Source organism: Tenrec ecaudatus, chromosome 13 (assembly GCF_050624435.1).
Source record: "Tenrec ecaudatus isolate mTenEca1 chromosome 13, mTenEca1.hap1, whole genome shotgun sequence".
NCBI classification, from domain to species: domain Eukaryota; kingdom Metazoa; phylum Chordata; class Mammalia; order Afrosoricida; family Tenrecidae; genus Tenrec; species Tenrec ecaudatus.
Genome location: NC_134542.1, coordinates 47,955,973 through 47,979,743, shown reverse-complemented (window position 1 = coordinate 47,979,743; position 23,771 = coordinate 47,955,973). Strand labels below are relative to the sequence as shown.

The 23,771-nt window shown below is 47.3% G+C and overlaps 1 protein-coding gene across 1 annotated transcript in view; it reads right to left on the bottom strand.

Moving 5' to 3' along the window:
* The window catches only part of STAT1 (signal transducer and activator of transcription 1), a 39,283-nt gene that overhangs the window by 8,863 nt on the left and 6,649 nt on the right, over positions 1-23,771 (bottom strand). Inside the window, exons 4-19 of the mRNA XM_075530416.1 lie at positions 22,609-22,707; positions 20,902-20,991; positions 19,280-19,358; positions 18,222-18,313; positions 17,841-17,992; positions 15,720-15,878; positions 14,351-14,443; positions 13,361-13,420; positions 10,384-10,413; positions 10,198-10,291; positions 9,021-9,062; positions 6,436-6,519; positions 5,894-5,992; positions 4,896-5,031; positions 2,507-2,556; positions 1,343-1,437 (exon numbers count right to left, since the gene is read on the bottom strand). Coding sequence (XP_075386531.1) covers positions 1,343-1,437; positions 2,507-2,556; positions 4,896-5,031; positions 5,894-5,992; positions 6,436-6,519; positions 9,021-9,062; positions 10,198-10,291; positions 10,384-10,413; positions 13,361-13,420; positions 14,351-14,443; positions 15,720-15,878; positions 17,841-17,992; positions 18,222-18,313; positions 19,280-19,358; positions 20,902-20,991; positions 22,609-22,707 — 1,454 coding nt within the window. The remainder of the gene's footprint in view (positions 1-1,342; positions 1,438-2,506; positions 2,557-4,895; positions 5,032-5,893; positions 5,993-6,435; positions 6,520-9,020; positions 9,063-10,197; positions 10,292-10,383; positions 10,414-13,360; positions 13,421-14,350; positions 14,444-15,719; positions 15,879-17,840; positions 17,993-18,221; positions 18,314-19,279; positions 19,359-20,901; positions 20,992-22,608; positions 22,708-23,771) is intronic.

The following is a 23,771-nucleotide window of genomic DNA, read 5'->3' as shown; positions in this document are numbered from 1 at the left end:
CACATTTCTAGGCACTATTTGTAGAAAGAATGAAGGAAAGGCACGTTCCTGTTTTTGTTGACTAGCATTGGAAATAATAGAACATGATGAAAGGGCAACACCTAGCACGTTCTGGAAGGGTCCATGCAACCCCCTGGGGTTCCCCCTCACAGGCCTTGAAGCGCTGGCCAGTACATGTCAAACAGGGTTCCACACTCGCACAAAAGGAGCAGGTGCTAAAGCAATCTGTCAAAAATACCTCTATCAAGAAGGCGGAACTGATGGCAATGATGGACACATAACTGCATACCCCCCTCCAGGGGGATGAACAACAGAAACCATGGGGGAAGGGTGACAAAGGTCAGTGCAAGATATTAAAATAACAATAATATATAATTTATCAAGGGGTCACCAGGGTGGGGAAGGAAGGAGGTGTGGGGGAGGAGGGGGGTAAGAGGAGCTGATACCAAAAGCTCAATAGAAAGTAAATGTCTAGAAAAGAATGATGGCAGCATATGTACAAATATGCTTGATACAATTGATGTATGGATTGGTATAAGAGTTGTAAGAGCAAATAAACAAGTGGCCTTCTAGCTGAGAAGCAACAAAGCCCACATGGGAGAAGCACACCAGCCTGTGTGATCAGGAGGTGTCGACAGGATCAGGTGTTAAGACCCAGAACAAAATTGTACCCAAGGTGAATGAGGGATGGGGTGGGGGGTGGGGGGTATGGGGTGGAGAGCCAATGCCTATCTGTAGACAATTGGACATCCCCCTACAGAGGGACCACAGGGAAGAAATGAGCCAGTCAGGGTGAAACACACAACTTTCCTCTAGTTTTTGGTGCTTCCTTCCTCCCACTATCATGACCTCAGTTCTGCTCTACAAACTGGATTAGACCAGAGCATGCACACGGCTACAGACAAGAGCCTGCAACACAGGGAATCCAGGATAGACACCTGCTCCCCACCCCCAGGGCCAACAATGAGAGTAGAGATCAGGAGTGTAAGGGGAAGGTGCGGGTAGAAAGGGGGAATCGATCACAAGGAGTAACCTATAACCCCCTCTCGGGGACAAACAATGAAAAAGTGGGTGAGGTGTGACAGGACAATGTAAGATATGAAAATAATAACATATTAAGGGTTCATGAGGGAGGGTGGGGGAGAAGGGGGGAAGAAATGGGAAGCTGACATTGGGCTCAAGTGGGAAGAGAATGTTTTGAAAATGATGATGGCAGCATATGTGCAAATGTGCTTTACGAGCCCCTAATAGAAGTATTTAATAAAAAAAAAAGTTGTAAGAGCCCCCAACAAAATGATACTTTAATTAAGATAAAAAACAAACCTCTATCAATGGCTCTTACCCGTCATTCCAGAGACAGAGCAAGTGTTTCTTAATAAGTTCAAGGATGCTTTCAATCCAGAGCCAGAATGAAAAATTTTTATCGTTGATATTTTCCTGAAAGTATACAAATGCACACATTAGGAACAGAGAAATGAAAAATGGTGACTGACTTTTCCGTGCCCACACCCCCTTAGCATCGGTGAATGTTGGCAGACCCCTGTGCCCTGGAGCTGGGAGGGCGTGGCACAGAGCGCAGTGAGCAGAGGCAGCAGTAGCATCACCAGGGCTGGAATTACAGCTCCGCCCTGCGTGTGGCCCGCAGACCCTGAGGCGCCATTTCTCGGGCCAGGCCTGCTTTCTTCTCTGAAGAGGTGGGTGAGCCTCCAGGTGAATCATGAAACAAGCTCCCTTCACACGAGGGAAATAATCCAAGTAGAGCAAGCTTTCCCCAGTGATCTGTTTGCCATCCTGCCAATTCTGCCTCATGACAACGCTCCATGTGCAGAACAGAACATACTGGAGGGCTTTCCTGCTTGTGGTCATGGAGCAGCTTTGAACTATCAGTCTTTGTATTATGAGTCATTGCGCCATTCACAAAATTCCCTTGGGGATCCATCAAAAACCAAGCGCACTGCTACTGAGTCCATTCTGGCTTATAGGGACCTACTGCCCCTATGGAATTTTGAGACTGTAACTTTTTAAGGGAGTAGAAAGTTTTGTCTTTCACCCATGGAGCAGTGGTTTCAAACTGCTGACCTTGCAGTTAGCAGTGCACCAGGTAAACCACTAGCCGCCAGGGTTCCTTCTAGTGATCCCAAGAGAGCCTAATTATTCCCTCTAGCTGGCTCCACCAAGCAGGCCCACAGGACCACCTCGGGTCAAAGGATGCCCACTGAGCACCACGAACACATTTCAGAGGGCCAAGGTGAGCAAACAGAAGACTCAAGCTGGGTAGGAAAGAATGTTGACACTCAGGCAGATGCTTCCTGTCAGACTCACACAGAGTTCTTAACCTTCTGCCCTGAAGAAAAGTACACAACCCGCTCACTCTGTGGGACTCTGGAGGGAGAGACTAAAAGTCCCACACAAGCAAACCATGTAAATACCATAGCAAGAAACGGCAGCAGCTCATCCACAAGGACAAAAGAACTCAGCCCAGGCAGGACACTCAGGCAGTACTCACCTTGCAAAACCTGGTCCATGGAATGAGGCCCTCGGGGCCGGCACTGGGACCTGAACAAATGAAAATGAGAGTTTTTTTCAGGAAACACATCGATTCTGAGGCTTTCATTGAGCTGACAACTCTGGTCTTTGACCTCATTATTGGTGGATTTTGTATTTGCCCAGGCTCCCACTCAGGGGAAGGTAGGTCCTCCCTGCATCAGCGCCCTAAGCACTTCCGCGGTGTCCGGTAGACGTGCCCAGCAGGGCAGAGCCACTGGAAAGGTGAAGCTTCAGCGTGTTCCCAGCTGAAGTCCCAACAACCAGGCCACCAAGCAGCCTTGTTGGCTCAGCTCATCTGCTATTCATGAGCATCGAGCAGGTTGGGCGGTGGCGGGAGGAGGTGTTTGAGTGACTGATGTCTGGGGCACAGGAGGATTTCCCCATGGCATTTGCTCGGCTGGAATCTTCTCTCGTGGAGCCACCAGTGGGTTTCAACGACCTCCTTTTTGGCGAGCTGCCAAGCACGTCACCAGTGCGCCACCAGGATCCCGAGGCTGCTTTTCGTTCTCATTTCTTCAGTTCCTGTCTAGCATGGTTCTTGGTGGCTTTCCCATTTTAACTCTAGGTTCACGGACATTTGAACCTGACTGTGGACCCGCGCCAAGCTGGCACATGAATGAAACCGTACATGTTCTTTAGAAAACAACTTATTTCCTTTAAAACCAACGTAACAATACACTATTAACTTAGAAATGAAACGACGTGATGCTATATATTTGTATGAAACATATAATACTTAATGCTACACAACCTTTGAGCTATATTATGTTTGATGTAAGGGTGGCTTGGCTCAGTCCGGGCTACAGTCTCTGCTGCAGTGTTGTCTTTACATTCAGTGTTTACTTTCTAAGAACTTTCGGCTGCGTGGATGTCTATTGCTGAAGTAAGGCTTCCGTGAATGAAATCTGCTTAGTGGGATTAATACTCAATTTATGTTCGAGTCAGATTGATCCGTATCCATTAAGACGGGTGCACAACACAGAGAAAAAAATTCGGAGTAGGAGGCTTAGAAGGAAAATGAATTCAGATATGTATTTGTCTTGTTAAATGGAGAGGCCAATATAAATGGTTTCTCTAATTTTCATTGAGGAAACCAAAATGCGTCAAAATGACACATCCCACAAACCTAGTGTGCATACGGCCCGAACACCGTGCTGGTCTATCATGCTGGGGTGATGGGTAGTGCTGCTCTGCACGGGAGTACTGGGAGGTGCCGACGAAGCAGCAAAGGCCTATGCTAGACAAGCGACCTTCTGCCCGACTTCGAGTGCGCTGGCCATGGCGTCAACGTTACTGAATGGTAAAATCTACCAAACAAGGTACCCCTGAGTAGAAACACACACATACAACAAGGCTACGTGCTCCGGGGCTGAGGACAGCGAGGGACCAAGGGTTGCAGGATGCTAACCCTGTGTTTCCCCAGGAGTCACGCTCCGGGATTCGCTTCTGCACCTAGAGTTCTTGATGACTTTGTGGAACCTACCTACTACACATAGCACAGAAACCCAGGGCCCAGACCCGTTTTGCGGTGCAGAAAGAAAATCTACATGGAAGATGTCCGAGGGTGTTTCAAGAAACGGCTCAAACAGCCCTCACTCGGTGAAGCTCTGACAGGGAGACTGGGTTGGCCTCTGATTTGCTTAGTGCGGGAGGCTCTATGGAAGACCCTGCGTGTTGGCTCTGGGGTGGGCAGGCCCAGGCCTTATGCACACCTTGAAGGGGACTTTCTTCTTACTCTCCAAGGGGAGTATGACCTCACCCTCCTTGTCAGGGAACTGATTTTAGTCCCAAGGAATATATTTCACTTACTTAAACATGTTTCCCCCCAAAAAAACTCTTCCCAAATGTTAGTATTAAACAATAGGGAAATGACTCATTTCCATCATTTATAAAAACAAACAAACAAAAGCATTGCCATTGAATCAATGCTGCCTCAGAGAGACCCCCTTCCCGTGCATTTCTGGGATTGTAACTATTTACAGCAGTTGAAAGCCCAGTCTTTTTCCCTTGGAGGTACTTGTAGTTTTGAACTGCTGACCCTGAGGATCATAGCCCAGCAAGTAACCACTGCACCACCAGGGCTCCTATCATTTCTAAAACCCGTTGTTAGGCGCCACAGTCGGCTCCAACCCAGACCGACCCTGTGCACATGAGGAGGAAACGATGCACCATCCTGTGCCGTCCTCACAATCGTTCCTTAGCAAACATAAACTACAACTTGAAGAGCCAACAGATTAACATTTTCTGGCCAGGAACAAAATAAGAGAGCCAAGAGGGAAAAATAACAAGTACAGACAGTTTTGGGCATTTCACTTTTTAGATACACGAGAAAGTTAATCTGCTCATACCAAGAAGTTTCTCTCCCAACATGGTCAGCTGGTCCCCATTGAGACCTCTTTTGGTGACGGATGAAAACTGCCAACTCAGCACCTCTGACAGCTGAGCCCATCGGGCACAGGGTGGGTTCAGGAAGAAGGACAGATTCTAGAGAGAAAACATCCACAAAGGAGGGGTCACTGAAGAGCCACTAGTTACAAGCAAAGCACCAAACCATAGGCGCTCTCAAAGGTCAACCTAGTCTAAACGACAGAGATGGGGTTTTTTTTTACAATAAAACCACTTGCATGGAGTCTATTAAGAATCAGTGACACACTCTACAGAACAGTGTGGAACCGCCCTGAGGACTTCCCACCTTGCAATCCTTTATGGGCATATAAAGCCTCGACTTTTTCCTCTGGAGCAGCTGGTGGTTTTGAACTGCTGCCCTTGAAGTTAGCAACCCAAGGACTAACCACTGCATCTCCAGGGATCCTGCTTTTTACAATAGGGGAAGAGAAGTCATTAATTTCAAGTGGCATGTTGATAGGTTTGGTTAGATTCTAAGAATGGAACGTGTTTGTTTAGTAGATGTACTCTTTTTTTTTAAATGACATAAAAACTCTCTTCCACAATAAAAGTTAAATGAGACCAGAATCGCCTGGACTTATTCATACAAACTCCCAAATCTGCCACCAAGTCACTTCAGACAGTGAACCTATATATTTGTCAGGGCCATACATCTTTATGGATCCAGACAGCCTCACGTTCTCCTGCACCGAGGCGGGGGACGGGGGAAGGTGTTGAACTGTGGACCTTGCAGTTAGCAGTCCAACATTTACCTAAAGGGAAATACAAATTCTTCTCTCTTAGCACACACACATGCCGAATGTTTCCAGAATTTCTCAAAACATTAGCAGTGCCCCAAGAGTTTTGTCACTTATTCTGAACAGCGGCCCTCCAGACAAGTGGGGGCTAGAGCAGGGTCCCTTTGGTTAATCCGACACGAAAGCAGATGTGTTCTGCGTACCCTGGGTTCCGCCACCAGCATGTTGTACCACAGGATGGAGGCCCAGCCACTCGGGAGCTGGCTGACGTTGGAGATCACCACAATGGGCAGAGAGGTCGTCTGAAAAAGGACAGAGACATGGCCTGCAGACAGTTGCTTCACCTCAAAACTAAGCAGGAGATTGCTCGTGGAGTTGCAGGTACTTCATACTTGAAAACTAAAAGTGCAGAATTACATGCGTTCGTTCACAGTGCAGGTTCTCTGGAATGTTCCTTTGTGTTAAAACAACAAGCGCTAGCGGCTAATAAAATATGTTCACACAAGCAAGCTCCTCTAGAGCTTTTTAGTTTATGGAGTCTGAAAGCTAAATCAGTTCTTAGCTTCCTGAACTATTACATTAATGTAAAGATAGTATTTCCTTAAAAGATAGCCCGTTTTAAAATATGTATGTCTATTTTTAGCCACTTAGTAAAGATCACTGAAACAAAATTTGGGGAAAACCCCGTACATAGCAGTTAAAAATTAAGTAATATATTTTATTTCTGGATTATGGTAAGTCTTACCTCGAGGTCGATTACCAAGCCCGGCTGGCACAACTGGGTCTCAAAGCTGAGGGAATGAAGCTCCTCCGTCACAATGAAAGGGCCCTTCAAACAGAGAAGTAAAAGGGAAAGAGACAATTCACTAGCTGATGCGCCACTTTCCAAAGCCTAATAAACATTTGAGAGATCCTGCATGCCCTCAGCCAGCTCAGAAGACTCCAGTTTGTAAGAATCAATCCAGACTTTGAGTCCCTGCATAACACAGATGAGAATTAATGTGATTAACTGACAGGCCAGAGACTCACATCCACCAGAGGCACCTGAGAAGAAAGCCTTGCTCATCTTCTTCTCTAAGAAAGCAAACTAACGAAAAACAGCCACTGAAGCCCTCGCCAGAGCACAACTCTACTCTCCTGTGAGGTTGTCGAGAGTCAAAATCAATTCCACGGCCACTAGTAGCCCGTCCCCAGCAATAACTATAGGTATGTGTTGCTTAAGTCGCTTAGTGTCCATTCTCCATCCAGGCAGTGTCAGGCGGTGTGAGTCAGTGCTCCTATTAAGTTAGACTTAAGAGAAAGCAATTCTCCTTTTGTTTATTATTTTCCCTTAGTCGTATAAAGCCCTGAAGGCAGACTCCAACAGCATTGGACCATGGGTTGGGTACAGTCAGGTGGGGAGGCTCTGGGTGCCGGCTCTTGGGCTTTGTGAGCATTTAGGAAGGCTTCGAGCCATGCTGCTGCTGCGGCTCTGCTTGGGAGGGTGGAGCAGGCCTCAGTCTGCTCCCTCCCCACTCTCTTCCTTTAACTCTGCTCCCACCCTGGCGGTGGCAGTGGCTGCTGCTGCTGCTGCTATTGCTACTACTGCTTGAGCCTGTTCCTCGGGCCTCTACCCCAGGCTCAGTAAGATTTGGATATAGCAGTCGTACAGTGCCCAGAGCCACAACATCCTATTTCAGACTGTATCGTGGGTGATGCACACACGCTCTGCAAATGTCTCAGGGCACCGTGAGAGTAAGATGAGTGGAGTCACAGCAAAAAGACATGGGGACTAGCAGTATTTAGTATCTAATGGGGTCTCTCCTGGCCTAAGGCTCCTTGGTGGTGGAGTAGTTCCCATTGGGCTGCGATCCGCATGGTCTGCCATTCCAAACCACCAGCAGCCGGGCAGGAGAAAGATTGCGCTTTCTTTTTCGGTAAACAGTTGCAGTCTCGGAAACCATAGGGGGTTACTATGAGTCAGCACTGGTGTGATGGCAGTGGGTCTGGTTTTTTGGAGGGTTCCTTTGCCCTCGCTTCTTCCGTCTGTCTGCCCACACCCACCAGGCACGGGTGGTAGACTTCACCCAGACAGGGATTTCAGCACTTTAGCAGTCATTCCCTGTCCCCCAAGTCTCAAGCTCATGGCCGCTGCATCTCTTCGTGTAGTGCTCCCCAGGACAGAGGAGGACTGCCCCAAAGGTTCCCAGGGGCAGACTGCCACCGCGTCCTCCCCCACTTGTGGCCAGAGGGGTGGCCTCACACAGGCTCGGTGGACTAGAGCGCCTTTGTTCAGAAATGCCGTGGTTGTCAGTGAGCCTTCAAGCACATGGTCTTCTGTCAGCACCACCACCATCCAGGGCGACGGTGGGGCAGTGGCTGTCTGTTTACGGGGAAGGTACTCAGTCCCGGGGAGGTCACCAAAGTAGTTAGGGTGCACACCCGGGCTAGAAAGCAGGTGGCAGCTAGCCTAGTTTTCCTCCGAAGTTGTGCCCGCACACACTTCCTTTCTTAACGCTTCACCAACACAGAAACCTCCAAGCTCAGACTCACTGCCACCAAGTCGATGCCGACTCATGTAACCAGATAGGACAAGGTAGAGCTGACCCAGTGAGTGTCTGAGGCTGTAACTGTGTACAGGAGTCCAAAGCCCCGCCTGTCTTTCCCCCGGGAGCAGCTGTTGGTTTCAAACTGCAGACCTTCGGGTCCGCAGCCCAGCATGTAACCAAGGCTCCAAGTTCACAGAGTACAATTCCTGTGAAAAGGATCAGGTTCGAAAAAGGAGGAAAGAAGAAACCACTGAGGTGGAAGACGCAGCCCACATAGCTCTCAGCCGTGCAGGTGGGGTTGATGGAGTCACAAAACAACACAGCAATCTCTGCTTCAAGTCCGTTCCCACAGAGGGTGACTCGTGTGACGGAGTCAAACTGCTGCATGGGGCTTTCATGGCTACCGTCTTTGTGGCAGTGGATTGCTAGTCTGCGATCGAGCAGTTTCCCTGGGTGGGATCAAACCGCCAACATTTAGGTTAGTAGCTGAGTGCCAGTTAGCCAGCACAGGCAGTAATTCCCTGTGTGCCCTTAGCTAAGCCCTGGAAAGCCCTGTGAACCCACTGCTTCCCCTGCAGGGCATAGGAATGCCCCCACCCTAGTGACCCCCCCCCCTGAGCTGTCAGAACATCCAGCAGCGCATGCATGTGCATGACTGTATGGTGACCACACGCACCCGCACTGCTGCCACAGACACGCAGGAGCCCACTGGGGCAGAACCCTCTGTAAGGTGTCCCCAGCTACCCCGCCCTCACTGGACACATCTGCTGGGCCAGGGTCCTTTCCCAAGACAGAGTCTCACCTCATTTGATCTGGTACCAGCGTTTTTCTGCTCTTTCAGTTGCTGTAAAACAAGAAACTATCTCAGTAAATGGCACCTTAACCGTCCACGTTGCTGTTTTCATTTACAAATCAGATCAAAGCTAGGACAAAGCATGGCTGAGATAAATCAAATGGTCAAATGCTTGTGTGGGTTCATGAGCAGAAGTGATCCCTCCCACTGCCCACCATGAGGGCTAGGGACAGCCAGGCGGGCATCCTATCCCCTGCCCCTTACAGTCCTTCCCTGAATGCTCCCTCTCTCACCTTCCTTCACCATTCTCTGCCGGCCCGGGCTCTGGGCCCTGCTCTCCCTTCCTCCCCTCTTCATTCTGCCAGCTGAGGTTGTGGAACTCCAGATCCAACTAAGGGTACCCTCAAAAGGACATCAATCCCCCAGGAGTGTAGGAGGTACACAGTGCAGCTGTGGACTCCCCCAGAAGCCCCAGGGTAGAGGTTCTCACATCACACCTGGCTTCTTAGCTTTGATGGCTATGTACCCATAAGATGGTCTCCCACGGAGAAGGGTGGCCTGAATCCAGCATGGGCTTAGTGTCCCGGCAGAGCACTGGGCTCAGCACCAACTCATCCAGAGGAGGACTGGAGGAGCACCTATGTTCTAGGGAGGCAGCAAGCTGGTGCCCAGTCAACCATCCCAGTGTTCCCAGTCAATGGCGCATACGTCTCCCTAGACAAAGGGGCAGTAGGGGGCAGCGCAGGCAGTGGCATGGGAGGGGTAGGCCATCGGAGGAAAGAACGTGAAGAAGGGAGCTGAAGAGAGAATCTTGGGGCACAATCACGTGGGAGTGGAATGGTCAGAGACGTGGGAACAAAGGCCTTGGAGAAAACTGCACATCTAGTGTGATCTTTGAGACTATAGAAGTAGCAACTGCAGATTATTGATGTGCAAATCTCTTAAATAATCTATTTATGGAGGCTACCGGATCCAAAATGGAGTGTTTTCCTAGAAAGAGCCTGGGAGGAAGTAGAGTGAAGAGGGGACCCACGGCCCCTAAACTTTGTGGTGGTGAGGAATCACCAGCCACGGAGGAGAGAATCTTCTGTGCCATCCGTGTCACCAAGGGCCCGCCTGTGATGCAGCTGGCAGAGGGGCCTAACCAGCAAAGACAACAGTCAGGCAGGGAAGGCGGTCTCCTTACCAAGTGGCGGAATTCTGCTGCCAGACTTCCGTTGGTGGACTCTTCCATGTTCATCACTTTCGTATGTGTGCCCAAAATGTTGAACTTCCTAAAACTGTACAACATGGGGTAGAAATAATTAAAAAGGCATTGAGCTATTAAATAAACCAAGAAATAAGGACATATGACATAAAGTAGACCACCTACCCCTTTACTGTATTTTTCTCATTCACATCTCTGGGGGAAAAAAAGAAAGAAGTTATTATATAGATAGCCAAACCAACAATCTGGTACCATCAAGTAAACTGACCCATAGGAACTCCCCGTACACAGTTGTGTTGCTCCTTCTGAGTCTCAAATGATAGATCTTTACAGGAGTAGATCTTTCTCCAGAAGAGTGGCTGGGAGGTCTGAACTGCTGACCTTGTAGTTAGCAGCCCAATTTGTAAACCACTAGACCAGTGGAGTGCACTCACTCACTCACTCACATACACACACTCTCTCTCTAGATATAATATACATAATTTAAAATAAGCTTTAATTATATATATATATATATATATATATACACACACACACACACACACACACACATATATATATATTGGGAAAGATAATTGCAAAATAACTTGCACCTGTGGGTTTTAGGGCCCTTTCAGTTAATCACTCCCCACCCGCAGTTACCCAGTACTAGCTCGGCCTGGGACTCTAAAACAGCCGTGGCAAATAAAAGAGCCAGGTCTTTCATCTCTCGTCTGTACAATGTGCCACCAGCATCTGTCTACCTGACAGGACGTGGTGAGGAGTGCAGCATTTAGTGTGGACAAAGAGCAGAGTGAACCCTCACCACGTGTGAGCTTGTTACTGCCGTTTATTGAGCAATTACTGTGTCCGCATCGGCTAAGCACGGACTCAACAGAGAGCTGCGTCTGAACTCAGGAAACTGTAGTTGTTGATTGTCTGTGGAAACTAGAACCCTTCTTTCTTAATCAGAGGCTGAAAAATATTGAGAGGCTTTGCATCTTATATAAATTCAGCAATTACTTTTCTGTGTTCTGATAAAGTATCTATTCCTAGTGGTGTAGGTGCAGACTAGAAACGTAGCAGCTCACTCACAACTAAATGAGTGGGCAAATCATTTAAAATGGGAAAAGCAGCAAAAAGAGGAATACCCTCCATGAGATGGATCGATACAGTAGCTGCAACAGTGGGCCCGCGAAGGGAGAGGGTGGCACAGGACTGGGCAGTGTTCCCTGGTGCTGTGCAGAGGGTCACTGAATTGGAATGGACTGGACAGCACCTAGCAACAGGAATTTAAATAGTTAAATGAGTAAGCCAGTCCAACTAGAAGTTCAATGTTTTGTGAATGATCAGCACTGCCTATGAGAATAATTTGTGTTTTTTCCTGTTGGAAACAGAAACAATTTAGAAAAAAGGGAACCACTGATATAAAGTTACATTATCAGAGCTGTGAAGGAATATCAGACCTGGTATCATGCAGAAAAGACAAGGAGCATAGAGAGGGGTGGGAGCTGAGTAAAGTGGTGAACCACAGATGGCTGAGGAATCATTGTAGCCACCTCCATGCAAGGGGTGGACTGTACGTCCCTATCCCTTGAATTTGGGCTGGACTTGACTTGCTGACAGTAATAGGTGCTGGGGTGATGCTGTAAAAGTGCTGAGTCTGGGCCCCAAGTGATGCCTTGCACTCTGCCACGCTCATCCTCTTGGAATATCACCACCTCATAAAAAGGTGAGCCCTCAGGTAAGCCTCCCGACATACAAGGCCAGGTGATAACCACCTAGCTCCTAGACCAGAAGAACCTCCAACGACCCACAAAATGTGAGCAATAATCAATTTCTTGAGTTTAAGACTACGTTTTACAGTGGTGTATGATATAGCAAAAGCTAACTGATCACAGAAAACAACGACCACAGGGGAGACAGATGAAGTTCCAGACTGTACTTCAAGGAACGTATTCTTTATAGGAGTAGGAAAAGACAAAAGTCAGAGGACAGTGATTTGGAGGCTCATAGGTTTCGCCTTAGACTGACCTGGCTGGTAGGTTACCACAAGCCAAAAAAAGAATGACATGTACCCAAGGGGAAGGAGGCCAACCTGCTCTTGAGGCTAGTGCATGCCCAGGTCGAGGGTCTAAGGGCAAAATGGGAAGGGTCTGGTCAGTTTGGAGCCCTGTGAGAGATACTACCCACTCCTGGGTCCCCATGGCCCAGAAGAGAGTAAGGTACCTCCAGCAGGCTCCACACAGCTTCCCAAAATGCCAGTAGCTTTGCTCAGAAGCAACCTCAGACCCTGCACAGAATCGGGGAGGCTGGCAGAGCTTCAACCTTGCGTGTGATGAAGGAGAGGCCTGGGGCAAAGACGGCGCTAGTACAAACCCCCCACTGCGAACTGGAAGGGTGGCAGCACAGGTCTGCCCAGGGGCTACTCGGTGACAGGGCCTGGTGACCTCACTCTGGAGTCCGCCGCTGGAAGGAACACACTATAGAATGGAGCTTGCCTCTGACTCACGGCAGGTCAGTCTGACTTGGAAAGGATTGGACAGCACTGGTTTGTTTGTTTTTCTCCCTTGAAAAAGTTCAGGCTCACTGCCAATGAGTCACTGTGACTCATAGCTCATAGCCACTATTTAGGACAGGGTAGAACTGCCCCGGCAGTTTTCCAGACAGTTAACTCTGTATGGGAGTAAAAAGTCTCATTTTTCTCCTGTGGCGCATTTGGTAGTTTTGAACTGCTGACCTTGCGGTTAGCAGCCCAACACAGAACGACGACACGAGCAGGCCTCCCCACTCTAGGAAAAGAGGACACTGGATAATTCCAGTCTGGTTATGCACAAAATGCGCACATTTCTTCATTCACTGAAAGTGTGAAGAGACACAGGAAGGTTGACAACAGCTCTTTGAGTCCCCAATATTCAGAAACGGAGAACCCATGTGGGTCAGCTGAGATTGTTTGAAACTGCCTCTGCTCACCCAGAGCAGGGGCAGGAGCCCCTGGGCTCAGCACCCAGGGTCCGAGCCTTGCAAACTGCCTCCCAGGAAAGCCCAGGGGGCCACCTGCTGGACAGCTGGCATCTCTGCTCATTTAGTGCCAGAGTTGTGAGGTGTTAACAGAAACGACACGTTAATAGCATTCGCACTTTCACGTGTATCTTTAACTTACTTATCAAATAAGACTTTGACTTTTAAATTATAGTTCAGCTCTTGTAATTTCACCAGCAGTCTAGAAGGCAAAATAAATAAAAGTTATTACATTTAAAAAGTAGTGATTACAACTTATTTATTCTGTCAGTTCCCTATCTGTGGACTTCTAGATGTCCCTTCTCCTTGTCCTTACTTTTGGTTATTGCAAACTATGCTGAAATCGACATCCTTGCATGTCTTTCTTGGCATCTTTTTTTAAATTATATATATTTTTAGGATATATTCCTACTTGTGACATGGCTGGGTCAAAACTGTGATATTAAGTCTGATAGAAAATATCACTGGTGTAAGACATGACAAAATAATAATAATTTATAAATTATCAAGGGTTTGTAAGGGAGGGGGATGGGGAGCGAGTGGGAAAAAATGAGGAGTTGATACCAAGGGCTCAAGTAGAAAGAAAATGTTTTTGAGAATGATGTTGGCAACAAATGTACAAATGTGCTTGACACGATGGATGTATGCATGGGTTGTGATAAGAGTTATACGAGCCCCAATAAAATGATTTTAAAAAGAAAACAAACAAACACCATTGATTTGCAACTTCACTCAAACCTGGGCGGGTTCTCTGCCCCGGTAGAACCTTGCCAATGGGGGCGTGAATCAAGATTTCCCCTTTTTGCCAGCGGGATGGGTGAAAAATAGTGAACATTACTTTTTACTAAAATTATGCAGTTAAAAAAAACACCCACTGCCATGGAGTCAGGGTAAGAACTCAGACTCAAGGGGATGAGGCTGCTGGGAATTTTCCTCTTGGACACAGACATTTCTTCAACTTTCTACACTGAACACGCATTGCTTTTACAATGAAGAGAAACACCTGATGTGTGTATGTGCGTGCATAAAGTGCCTAGTGAGAAATTCTTTCCTCTGAAGTACCCTACAGCACAAGACAGTTTTGCAAAAGGAACTCCAGGGGGTGCAGCTAAAAGCCAGAGCCGGGAGTTACCTCAGCTTGACGGTGAACTGGACCCCCGTCTTCAGGACCAGGGGCCTCTGTGGATGAGTCGGCATGCAGGGTTGTCTTTCCACCACAAATGAGCTGTGAAGACCCAGCAAATTGTAGCCGCGTGAGCATTCCATAGCAGAGGCAGCAAAATCATTTTACATTCCTTTAAAAAGACAGCAGTGAAAGGCCACGACCTAAGTGAATTTGACACATCCTGACAAGGTGGATGCTTTCTAGTTGGCCAGTGACACTGTCCCCAGGTCTCACTGACATTTGGTGAAAACAGTGGTTGTCATAACCTGTGATGTTCCTCAAAAACGAAAACCCGCCACTTGATTCTGTGCATATGAAAACCTGTATTAAGACTCAGATTTACTCTCCGAAGCCCAAGTAAATGTCCCCAAATAGTGATTAATGTAACAGGCACACAGTGCTGTGGGGAGAGTCGAGAAAGGGAGCCAGGGGCGTGTTCACTGGGTCAAGTGACTAGATCATTGGAAATGCTCCTGGCCCACCCAGTGATGTGGCTTCTCTACCAAGCACGTCCAGGACACCCACAAAAGGCAGAGCAGCGTGCCGGGACCTGCTGAGGGAACAGTGTGACCGGACAACAGGGCTCTGTCTTCCAGGACCACCCAACTCTCAACAAAGATGGCACAAATTCCCACGCACTGGAGCCCAAGACCCAGAATGGCGGGAGCCGCATTGGGAATGAATAGGTGTGCTTACAGTCGAGCTAAGATCTCGGGGACTTGGGGCAGAGTTCACAGTTCACAGGAATTGAAACCCACAGAAGGGTACAGTGGCAAACACAGGGCGGAGTGGAACTGCTGGAGGCTGGGAGATCCTGCCAGGGATGCCACAGGGAAGCCTGCCTGGGAGATGGACTGTGTGGGGCCCAGCCTTGAGGGGGCATCCAGGGCCAGGCTGTGAGGATGGTTTAGTGGCGGGCAAAGAAGCAGACTAGAGCTGTGCTTGGGACAATGAGTAAGACGGACTAGGGACAAAGGGCCTGGGGACAGACACCAAGAGAGGGGCTGCTAAGAGGTCGGCAAAAGGTTTGAGGGCCTGAAATGTGCTGAGGCCACGTTTGGAGTGGAGAGGATGTCGATTTTGATGCTAGACACTGGCCTAGGCAGAGACGGGCCACAGGAGGAGGCGTTGGAAGCAATCACGCCAGCCCAAGTGGCCCAAAGACGAAGGGCCGCTGGCATAAGTAGGGAACAGGAAAAAGGCTGGGTTTCTGGGGACACGTCACTTTGCACTAAAATGTCCATGAGGTATTGAACCCTTTTAAATGATCTGAATCACCACACACTCCTCTGGGTCTCCCCACCACAGAAGGCACTGAGCAATCCAGGTCCGCTACCTCTGAATGAGCTGCTGGAACAGAGTGAAGGTGCGGTCTCCCAAAACCTGCTTGTTTTTTGTGATGGGGTCCTGCTCGTAGGAATACTTCTGCTCCAATTCCTCAAGCTTCTTGAGCTGCTGACGGACCTGCTGAAGGCTCTCCGCTACGATGGTGAACCTGGAAAGAGAAAGAAACACAGGTGTCTCAGTTACAAACGCCCCAAAACAAACTGAACCAAAGTCAGTGGTGCCAGAAGCCAACAAGAGGCTAGAGGCAACACACGTACCACGTGTCATTGCTCTCAGCACTGCAGGGAGATGCAGGGGTAAGTGGGGGGTGGGACAGCCTAGAGAGGTCCCCAGTATCAAGGAGCTGAGCTACCCAGGGAGAAACAAAAGTAATGTGGACAGAACACCTCCAGCCCAGACCAGACAGCCTCTGTGTATCCTCAGGGAAGACAGCTGCACGCAGGTGCTTCTAGGCAGTCTGGGACTTCCATAGGCCTCTAAGGATAACCTGTCCCTGGGTGGTACAGAGGAACCCTGGTAGCGTAATGATTCCCTGTTGGGCTGCTACCTTCAAGGTCAGCAGTTTGAAACCACCAGCTGGTCCGTGGGAGAAAAAGGGGCTTTCTACTCCCATAAATATTTATAGCCTTGGAAACTCACAGGGGGAGTTCTACCCTGTCCTGCAGGGTTACCACGACTTGACGGCAATGAATTTGGTTTTGGCTCTTTGAGTGATGCAGGTTTGCATTTGACCAATAAAGTAAAGGTTGGACATTCAAACCCATTCAGCATGGCCACAGAAGAAGGACCTGGTGATTCGCAGTGTTCCAGAACGGAGCCCGCGGTGTAGAGGGAAGCCTCTACTTGACTTCGACATTCTATTCCTTGGGTCCAGACTGCAGCTGGTCACTTTACCACAAAGTGAGCCAGCTGAATGCTGGCCAGGGAGTTCCCGAGGTAGGCTGTGGGCACACAGAACTGATCATACTTGTTCACACAGTGAAGGCTGTTGAAAGGCAGTTGTGGCACTTGGCCTGACGTGAATGCTGCAGGGCTTTAGACAGTCCAGGGCCTCCCTGCTCATGGGGACAAGGTTTGATAAGCTGCTATGGAGTCCAGTGATGACTCATAGTGACCAAATGTGTGTCAGAAGAGAAGTGTGCTTCATAGGATTTTCCATGACTGATTTTTCAAAAGTGGATCACCAGGCCTTTCTTCCGATGCACCTCCGGGTAGACTTGAATTTCATTTCCTTGCCAAGTATGGTTACCATTTGCACTCCCCAACTCCCATGTGATTATAAGAACATGTAAGCTCTCAAGAATCAGTGCATGTTTCACTTCCTCTGTGAAGCCCTACCTAAGGAGTCCCTTGTTTTGTTCTGGGCGTACCTCTGGTAGAGTGCCTATAGCCTTTAATTGCGTGGAACCACAACTCTGCCTGTTCCCCCTCCAGACTGAGAGTTCCCAGCTCCTGTCCCCAGGTCCTAATACAGTGGCTGGTCCACAATGTTCACAAGCATTTATGAATGGTTTGCTGGAGGGTGGTTGATTGAGTGGCCTACAACAAATGATCATTTCATGTATGTTTATACAATGCCTAAAACTAGTTTTTATTTCTAAGAACACATTAAGACTCGAGGTGTTAAATGTGTTATCTGACAACCTTAAAATGGTACATCCTAGGATGCCCATACAGCAGGGGTCGAGTTTTCACAGCCAAGCAGAGTGTGGCTGAAGACAGCAAATGTTGGGAATCAGCTGGCACTTTGCCAGTGCACGGAAGCCCTGATGGCATACTGGTGAAGTGCTAACTGAGCAGTAGTCGGTGATTCAAACCCACCAGTTGCTCAGCCTAGAATGATGAGGCTGTATGTTCCCTTAGAGCTGTCATCTCAGAAGCCTTAGGGAGCAGGTTTACGCCATGCCACAGGGTTGCTGTGGGTTGGAACTGACTTGCCGACCATGGGCTGGGTTGGGTTTGGGTTCCAAGTGAGCATTCTCAGGGTAAGAACCAGCTGGACTACGTTCTGAGTTGCCCTAACCGGGGCCGGCACAGTGCCCGCATGTGCACTTCACACGTTCCTGTGGCTTGGCCACAGCTGCCAGTTTGCTACTTTGGAGGCTCTTACCAGTTCTGCAGCTGATCGAGGCAGGCATTGGGTGGCCCCCCAATACAGGCACTCTGCTGCCTCCGCTTCCACTCCACAAGCTCATCGTTAATCAGGGCATTCTGGGTAAGCTCAGTGATATTCAATAGTTCTATTATTTTATGAACTACTTCCTAAAAGATGAGGGAGACACAAAAGAAAATTCATTCTCTTTGTAGCCACAAAATATCTTTTGAAATTTTATTTAAAAAGCAAAGAAAATACCTTTCCATTCTCAAGTGGTGCTCTAAACCAACTAAGTAGTTATAACAGTAATTTCCTTTTTTCCTATTCCAAACTACAAGTTCATTCCTTATAATTCTACTAAAAAGTAACATGTTTTTCCAAAAAGTGCATCACTACCTTTCTCTTGTTGTCAAGCATTAAGAACATCTTCTGCAGTAACATCTGCTCTTGTTTCTGTTCATTCTTTGCCACACTGTTGGTTTCATGCTCTGCGGGGAGAGAACAGACACACATACATGTAAGAGAAGCCAGACCCCCCTGAAATCAAGACTCACATCCATTTAAGAGAACGGTGGTGCAGTCACCTTCCATCTTTATTGAACAAAACAAGAAAAGGTGGGGGACTCCCTCTGTATAAAAAGAGGTACCATGAAAGAAAGTACTCATTCTCAAGGACCCAGTCAATTGGGAACAGCACCGGGCCTGGTTATTCAGCCACTGTCAGAATATTAGTGAGAAGATATAAGTGACAAGATTCTAAACCTCAGGCAGGATTCTGCAGCGAGTGCCTGCAGCTTTGAAAGGAGAAACAGGCAATCAAGAAGCAGTCGTTTGGGGCTCTTTTTATCTTCCCCCTTGGCCGCCCACATCACACTGGCACTGTCACCATGGTGTCACCAAAGGATTCCCAGGGTGGCAGCAGTAGCCACACATTCTACACAACCCACACACTTTGCAGTTACTGCTAGTGGTGATATTGCTGTCATTAAAAATCAGCAACAACAAAATACATGAGAACCACGGGAAAACACGAGAAAATGCTAAGCTTATCTGTGGAGAATAGATTATAGAAAGGAACTTCAGGTACCGAGAACCCACACCCCTGCCAGGGGGCTGGGCACAACAAATAAACACCACTCCCCCAGCGGTAGTCACCTGGAGAGAGTTGAGATGCTGAAGCCTTAGGATGCGTGGTGACATTGGCAGATTGGCTAGGAATGCTGCCAAGTGGCCGGTAATGCCCAGGATCAAACCCTGCCCCCACAAACAAAACCAGAACAGAGAATTTTCTGGTCCGGGAGGTCAATAGTGTCTAGGCTGAGAAAACCTGGCCTGGGTCATCACAGGCTGATACAGTCAAAGAACGCTTGGCAAATATGCAGTACTCGCCGCCGGTGTCTACTACCGACAGGAAACACGAGAGTTCGTGAGTGCTGCTTCCCTTGAAAGCTTACCTCTGTTCTGCAAGGTCTTGCATTTGAAATCATACTCATCTTGTAAATCTTCTAGGGTCTTGATTTCATGCTCTATGCACTACAAATACAGACATATATGTATTTTCGACAGATCAGTTTCCAAAGACTTATGGGACAGATTGGGGCTTTCATATCAAAACCAACCCTTTACCCTAGAGTTGGTTCCAGCTCAGAGCAATTCTCGAGGACAGAGTACAACTGTCCCGTGGGGTTTCCAAGGCTGAATCTTTCAGTGAAAGTGCCTCCACATCTCCCCAAGAAGTAGGGAAGTTTGAACCACCAACCTTACGGTTTCCAGCTAAGTGCTTAACCACTGTGCCACCAGAGCTCCTCTTGCTTCTATCCTACCCACCCAATACCACTGAGACAACGCTGACACATCATGACCCTAGGTTTCTGAGGCTGTCAATCTTTTCTGGAACAACCAATAAAACCTCACAAAGTGGATTCTGACTCATAGTGACCCCATAGGATAGAGTAGAACTGTCCCTGTGGGTCTCCAAGGCTGTAAATCTTTACTGGAGTAGAAAACTTCATCTTTCTCCAGCAGAGCAGCTGGTGTATTTGAACTGCTGACCTCGTGGTTAGCAGTTCAATGTGTAGCCACCAGGGCTCCTGATAAATTATGAAGCAACCTCAAACTCACTGCCATTCAGTCCATTCTGACTCATGGGGACCCTATAGGACAGGGTAGAACTGCCCTTGCAGGTTTCTGAGACTATTTACAGGATTAGAAAGCCTCATCTTTCTCTAATGGAGCGGCTGGTGATTTTTGAACTGCTAACCTCCAGGTCAGTAGCCCAACACATAACCACTACGCTTCCAGGGCTCCATTAATGATTATTAATGCCCTCTAACTTGCTCAAATGTATTTCAGCCTGGAAAATACATTGTATGTTCCATCCATAAACAGGCCTCACTTGCTTCGGATCGGCTCACATTTCTCCACATCCTTCTCTGGATTTTCATGGCCATTGATTTATACTTTAGTGAATCTTTATTAGGAGACAGAAGTGGATTTTCTCTAAAGAATCTAGAGCTTTAAAAAAATGTTTTCTGTCGAGGCAGTGAGAATCAGACACAGCAGGACCCTGCTGCTCAGCGGAGAGGCCCCTCCCGCAGACATAGGTGCCGTGGGGAGCAGAATTCCCCTTGCTGTGCCACGACACCCACCACCACTGGTGCACAGCAACCTGCTGACACCACTCATTACCTCACAAGTTCCATCATACCATTACAGAGGCTGTACTTTAATCAGAAACATTATGCACACCCTGATTCGACAGACCAAACTAAAAGGGCTCTTTTTATGCGGCAACATCTATTTCCTTGGTTGGGGGAGCAAAGTCACCCACTTGATCTTACAAGGAAGAATACGGTAAGTTTGCTGTTTGAATGTGTAACAAGCACCATAAAAATGTCTGGTTATTGTTTTTTATTGTTTATTGCTGGTCAGGCACTTCAGCCAAACTTTCCTCAATTACTTAAAAGTCTTAAAAGAGGAAAACCGGTGGTAAGGTTTTCACTTGGTGCAATTTAACTCTCTTTCCTCCCAATAAAAAGTTGCCAGGTAAAGATCCATGTAGTCCCCTGATACTCACCATAACTTTGTCCTTTACGTTTCTGACTTTGCTGTCAAGCTCCTTCTGTTTGTCCAGCATCACAGTGCTCTGAATATTCCCTGACTGAGACTGCAATGTGAAGGGCAAGGTTAACAGTCATCTTCTTCGGCATGTTTACTCGCTGGTGACCCTCCAAAGTCAAGTCTGTTCCCAGGGCCCAACCCTCCTCCCCGGCCCTCTAGCTCTCACGGCTGCTTTCCCATATGAGTGTGAGCAAGAGGGAGCTGAGTTTCTGAGGTCTGGAAAATGCTGATGAACTGTTAAAAAGGCTACAGAAAGACTAGGCTCAGTTCATGCCCAAGACAAACGAAATACTGCTAGAAATTTCCATTCATTTGCACATCAGCATGCTACCACATAGGAATTTCCTTCAGGGTTTCTCAACTTCTGTACAGAGGACCATTCATAATTTATTAACACTGTACAGATTTGTCTTTCGGTCCTTATAAAGCAAAGTATGAACTGAGACCAGCGACATCTTACTACCTAAGGACTTACTGGAAATGCAGAAATTCAGGTTCTAATCTGGCAAAAGGATCAGCACTCCCATTTTAACATGATTCCAGGTGATTCCTCTCAAAATTGAAAAGCACTACCATAAAGGACTTCAAAGGCTATTGCTACCAGCTCAGTACGATCTCTCCTTCGAGTGGTTTCCTTCCCATCTGCCACAGCTTCTTAAACACCCACTGGCTCGGGCCACAAACCCTTTTGCCCTCGCTCACCTCCCAGAACCTCCACCGTGAGCTCTGTTGGCACTGGGTCCAAGATATACCCCGAAGCCGTTCAATTCTTCCCACTGCCACGGATTCCGAGTGCACGTTTCTATGTCCGTTCCTTAGATTTCTGCAGTCCTCCCTGTTTGCACGCCTCCAATCCCGCTCGAGCGCTTTGAGAGCCTGTCCTAACCCTAATCTCAGGAAACAACCCAACCCCCAGTCATGCCTTTACTACCCATTTTAATCAACTTAAACCAAATGCATTGTTTCAAGTTCATTTTGACTCAGGGCATTCCCAGGTGCTACAAAGAACTACTGCACAGAGTTGTCATGCCTGTAACGTTTACAGAAACACATCACTAGGCTTCTTCATGGCTGGAGCTATTGGGGGTACTTGGGGGGGCATGAGGAGGGTACAAAGCAACAGCCTTTAGACAAGAACCATTTGGAATACCCAGGGCTGTGTCAGTCCATAGTTTTAGCATGTACTTAACTCACTGCCATTGAGTCAATTCCAACTCACAGCTACTCTATAGGACAGGGTAGAACTGCCCCTGTGGGCGAAACCATAACTCTTTATGGACGAAAAGCCTCATCTTTCTCCCATGGAGCCGCCAGTGGTTTCGAATTGCTAACTGCTGGCTGCTTGGATAGCAGCCTAACACCTAACCCACTGTGCCACTAGGGCTCCAGCTTGCACTCTACCCTGTATTTATAGTCTTACCAGTATTTGGAAGCAATATGTTTGTCATCGTTCTCCCTCAATAGAATGTAATTTCATGAAATCAGGCCGTTTTGTTAAAACCTGCTTTATCAAATCTCTCAATCTGATTTTTACCCATTCACTGGGGCTATAAAATCAAAGGGTATTCACCGCTGCCTTGAAGAGGACCTTCATAGTATTTGTTGAGTGAAAGAATGGAATGTGATATTACTGCAATTTTTAATGCTCAAGTGGAAAAAATACCTGGTTAAATCTTTGGGCATTGTCCAGGATCTTCCTTTCCTCCTTCAGACAGTTATAGATGATCATAGACATCAATATCGGGTCTTCCTGGAAATTATCCTGGAAATGAGTTAGAATAAAAATAAGTTAAAATTCTTAATGTGTAAACCACTATCCATTGTAAATTGACATAAGTTTGTTCATATCCAATGGAAAAACTTCATCCTCACATTTATTAAATTTGACATTTTTTGTTAAAATAAAAATATTCCTTTGACAAGTCATGACAAAAATTGATCAGTAAAGTATTTTCATATATGGTTCATATATTTTTATATACCTTATATAATTTATGATTAAGAGTACTATGTATAGATTATGTAGACTACAAACATATCTGTTATTAATAAGTACATAAACTGTATACTCATATTATGACTGATTATTGATATTAATACTATTCATAGCTTTCCATTTCTCGTGAGGCCAACTATATTGTCTGACAGCCTTGAGACCACAAAAATGATATAAAAATTACCCATGGAATTTCCCAAGTATTTGTTGGTCTCCCCTCTTAATTAGGTGAGAGCTATTTTTCTATGTTCATTGCCAAGACAGTTTGCAAAATATTGAAAATCTTGACTCTTCATAAAAGGTATGTTCAAGTAAAAGCAGTAGGATTTCCTTACTCATTGGGAATAGGTGATTTCCTTACTTTGATCAATACGATTTTCTTACTCATTGAGCATGTCTGTCCATTGCAGCTGAGTCGATTACAACTCATAATGACCCTGTAGGCTAGAGTAGAAGTACTCCATAGTTCCTGAGGATACAAATCTCTTTTTTTTTTTCAATATTCTTAAAGTTTTATTGGAACTAGCTCCGTCGTCTGTTTTTGTCTACAGTGGTTTTCTTTCTTGTTTCAACAATCATTGTATTGGGGGCTCGCACAACTCTCCGCACAGTCCATCCATCCAGAGGATGCAGATCTTTACAGGGGCAGACTGCCTCCTCTTTCTCCCCGGGAGCAGCTGGTGGGTTCAAGTCACAGACACTCAGTTAGCAGTAAATGCTTGACCTACTGTGAGACCTGGACACCTTGTCACTGGGAGTAATGAGCTCCATTAAACTGAGGGGTGGGGGAGATGGATGAGGAGGTGCCTTACCTACGTTGGCAAGTTCAG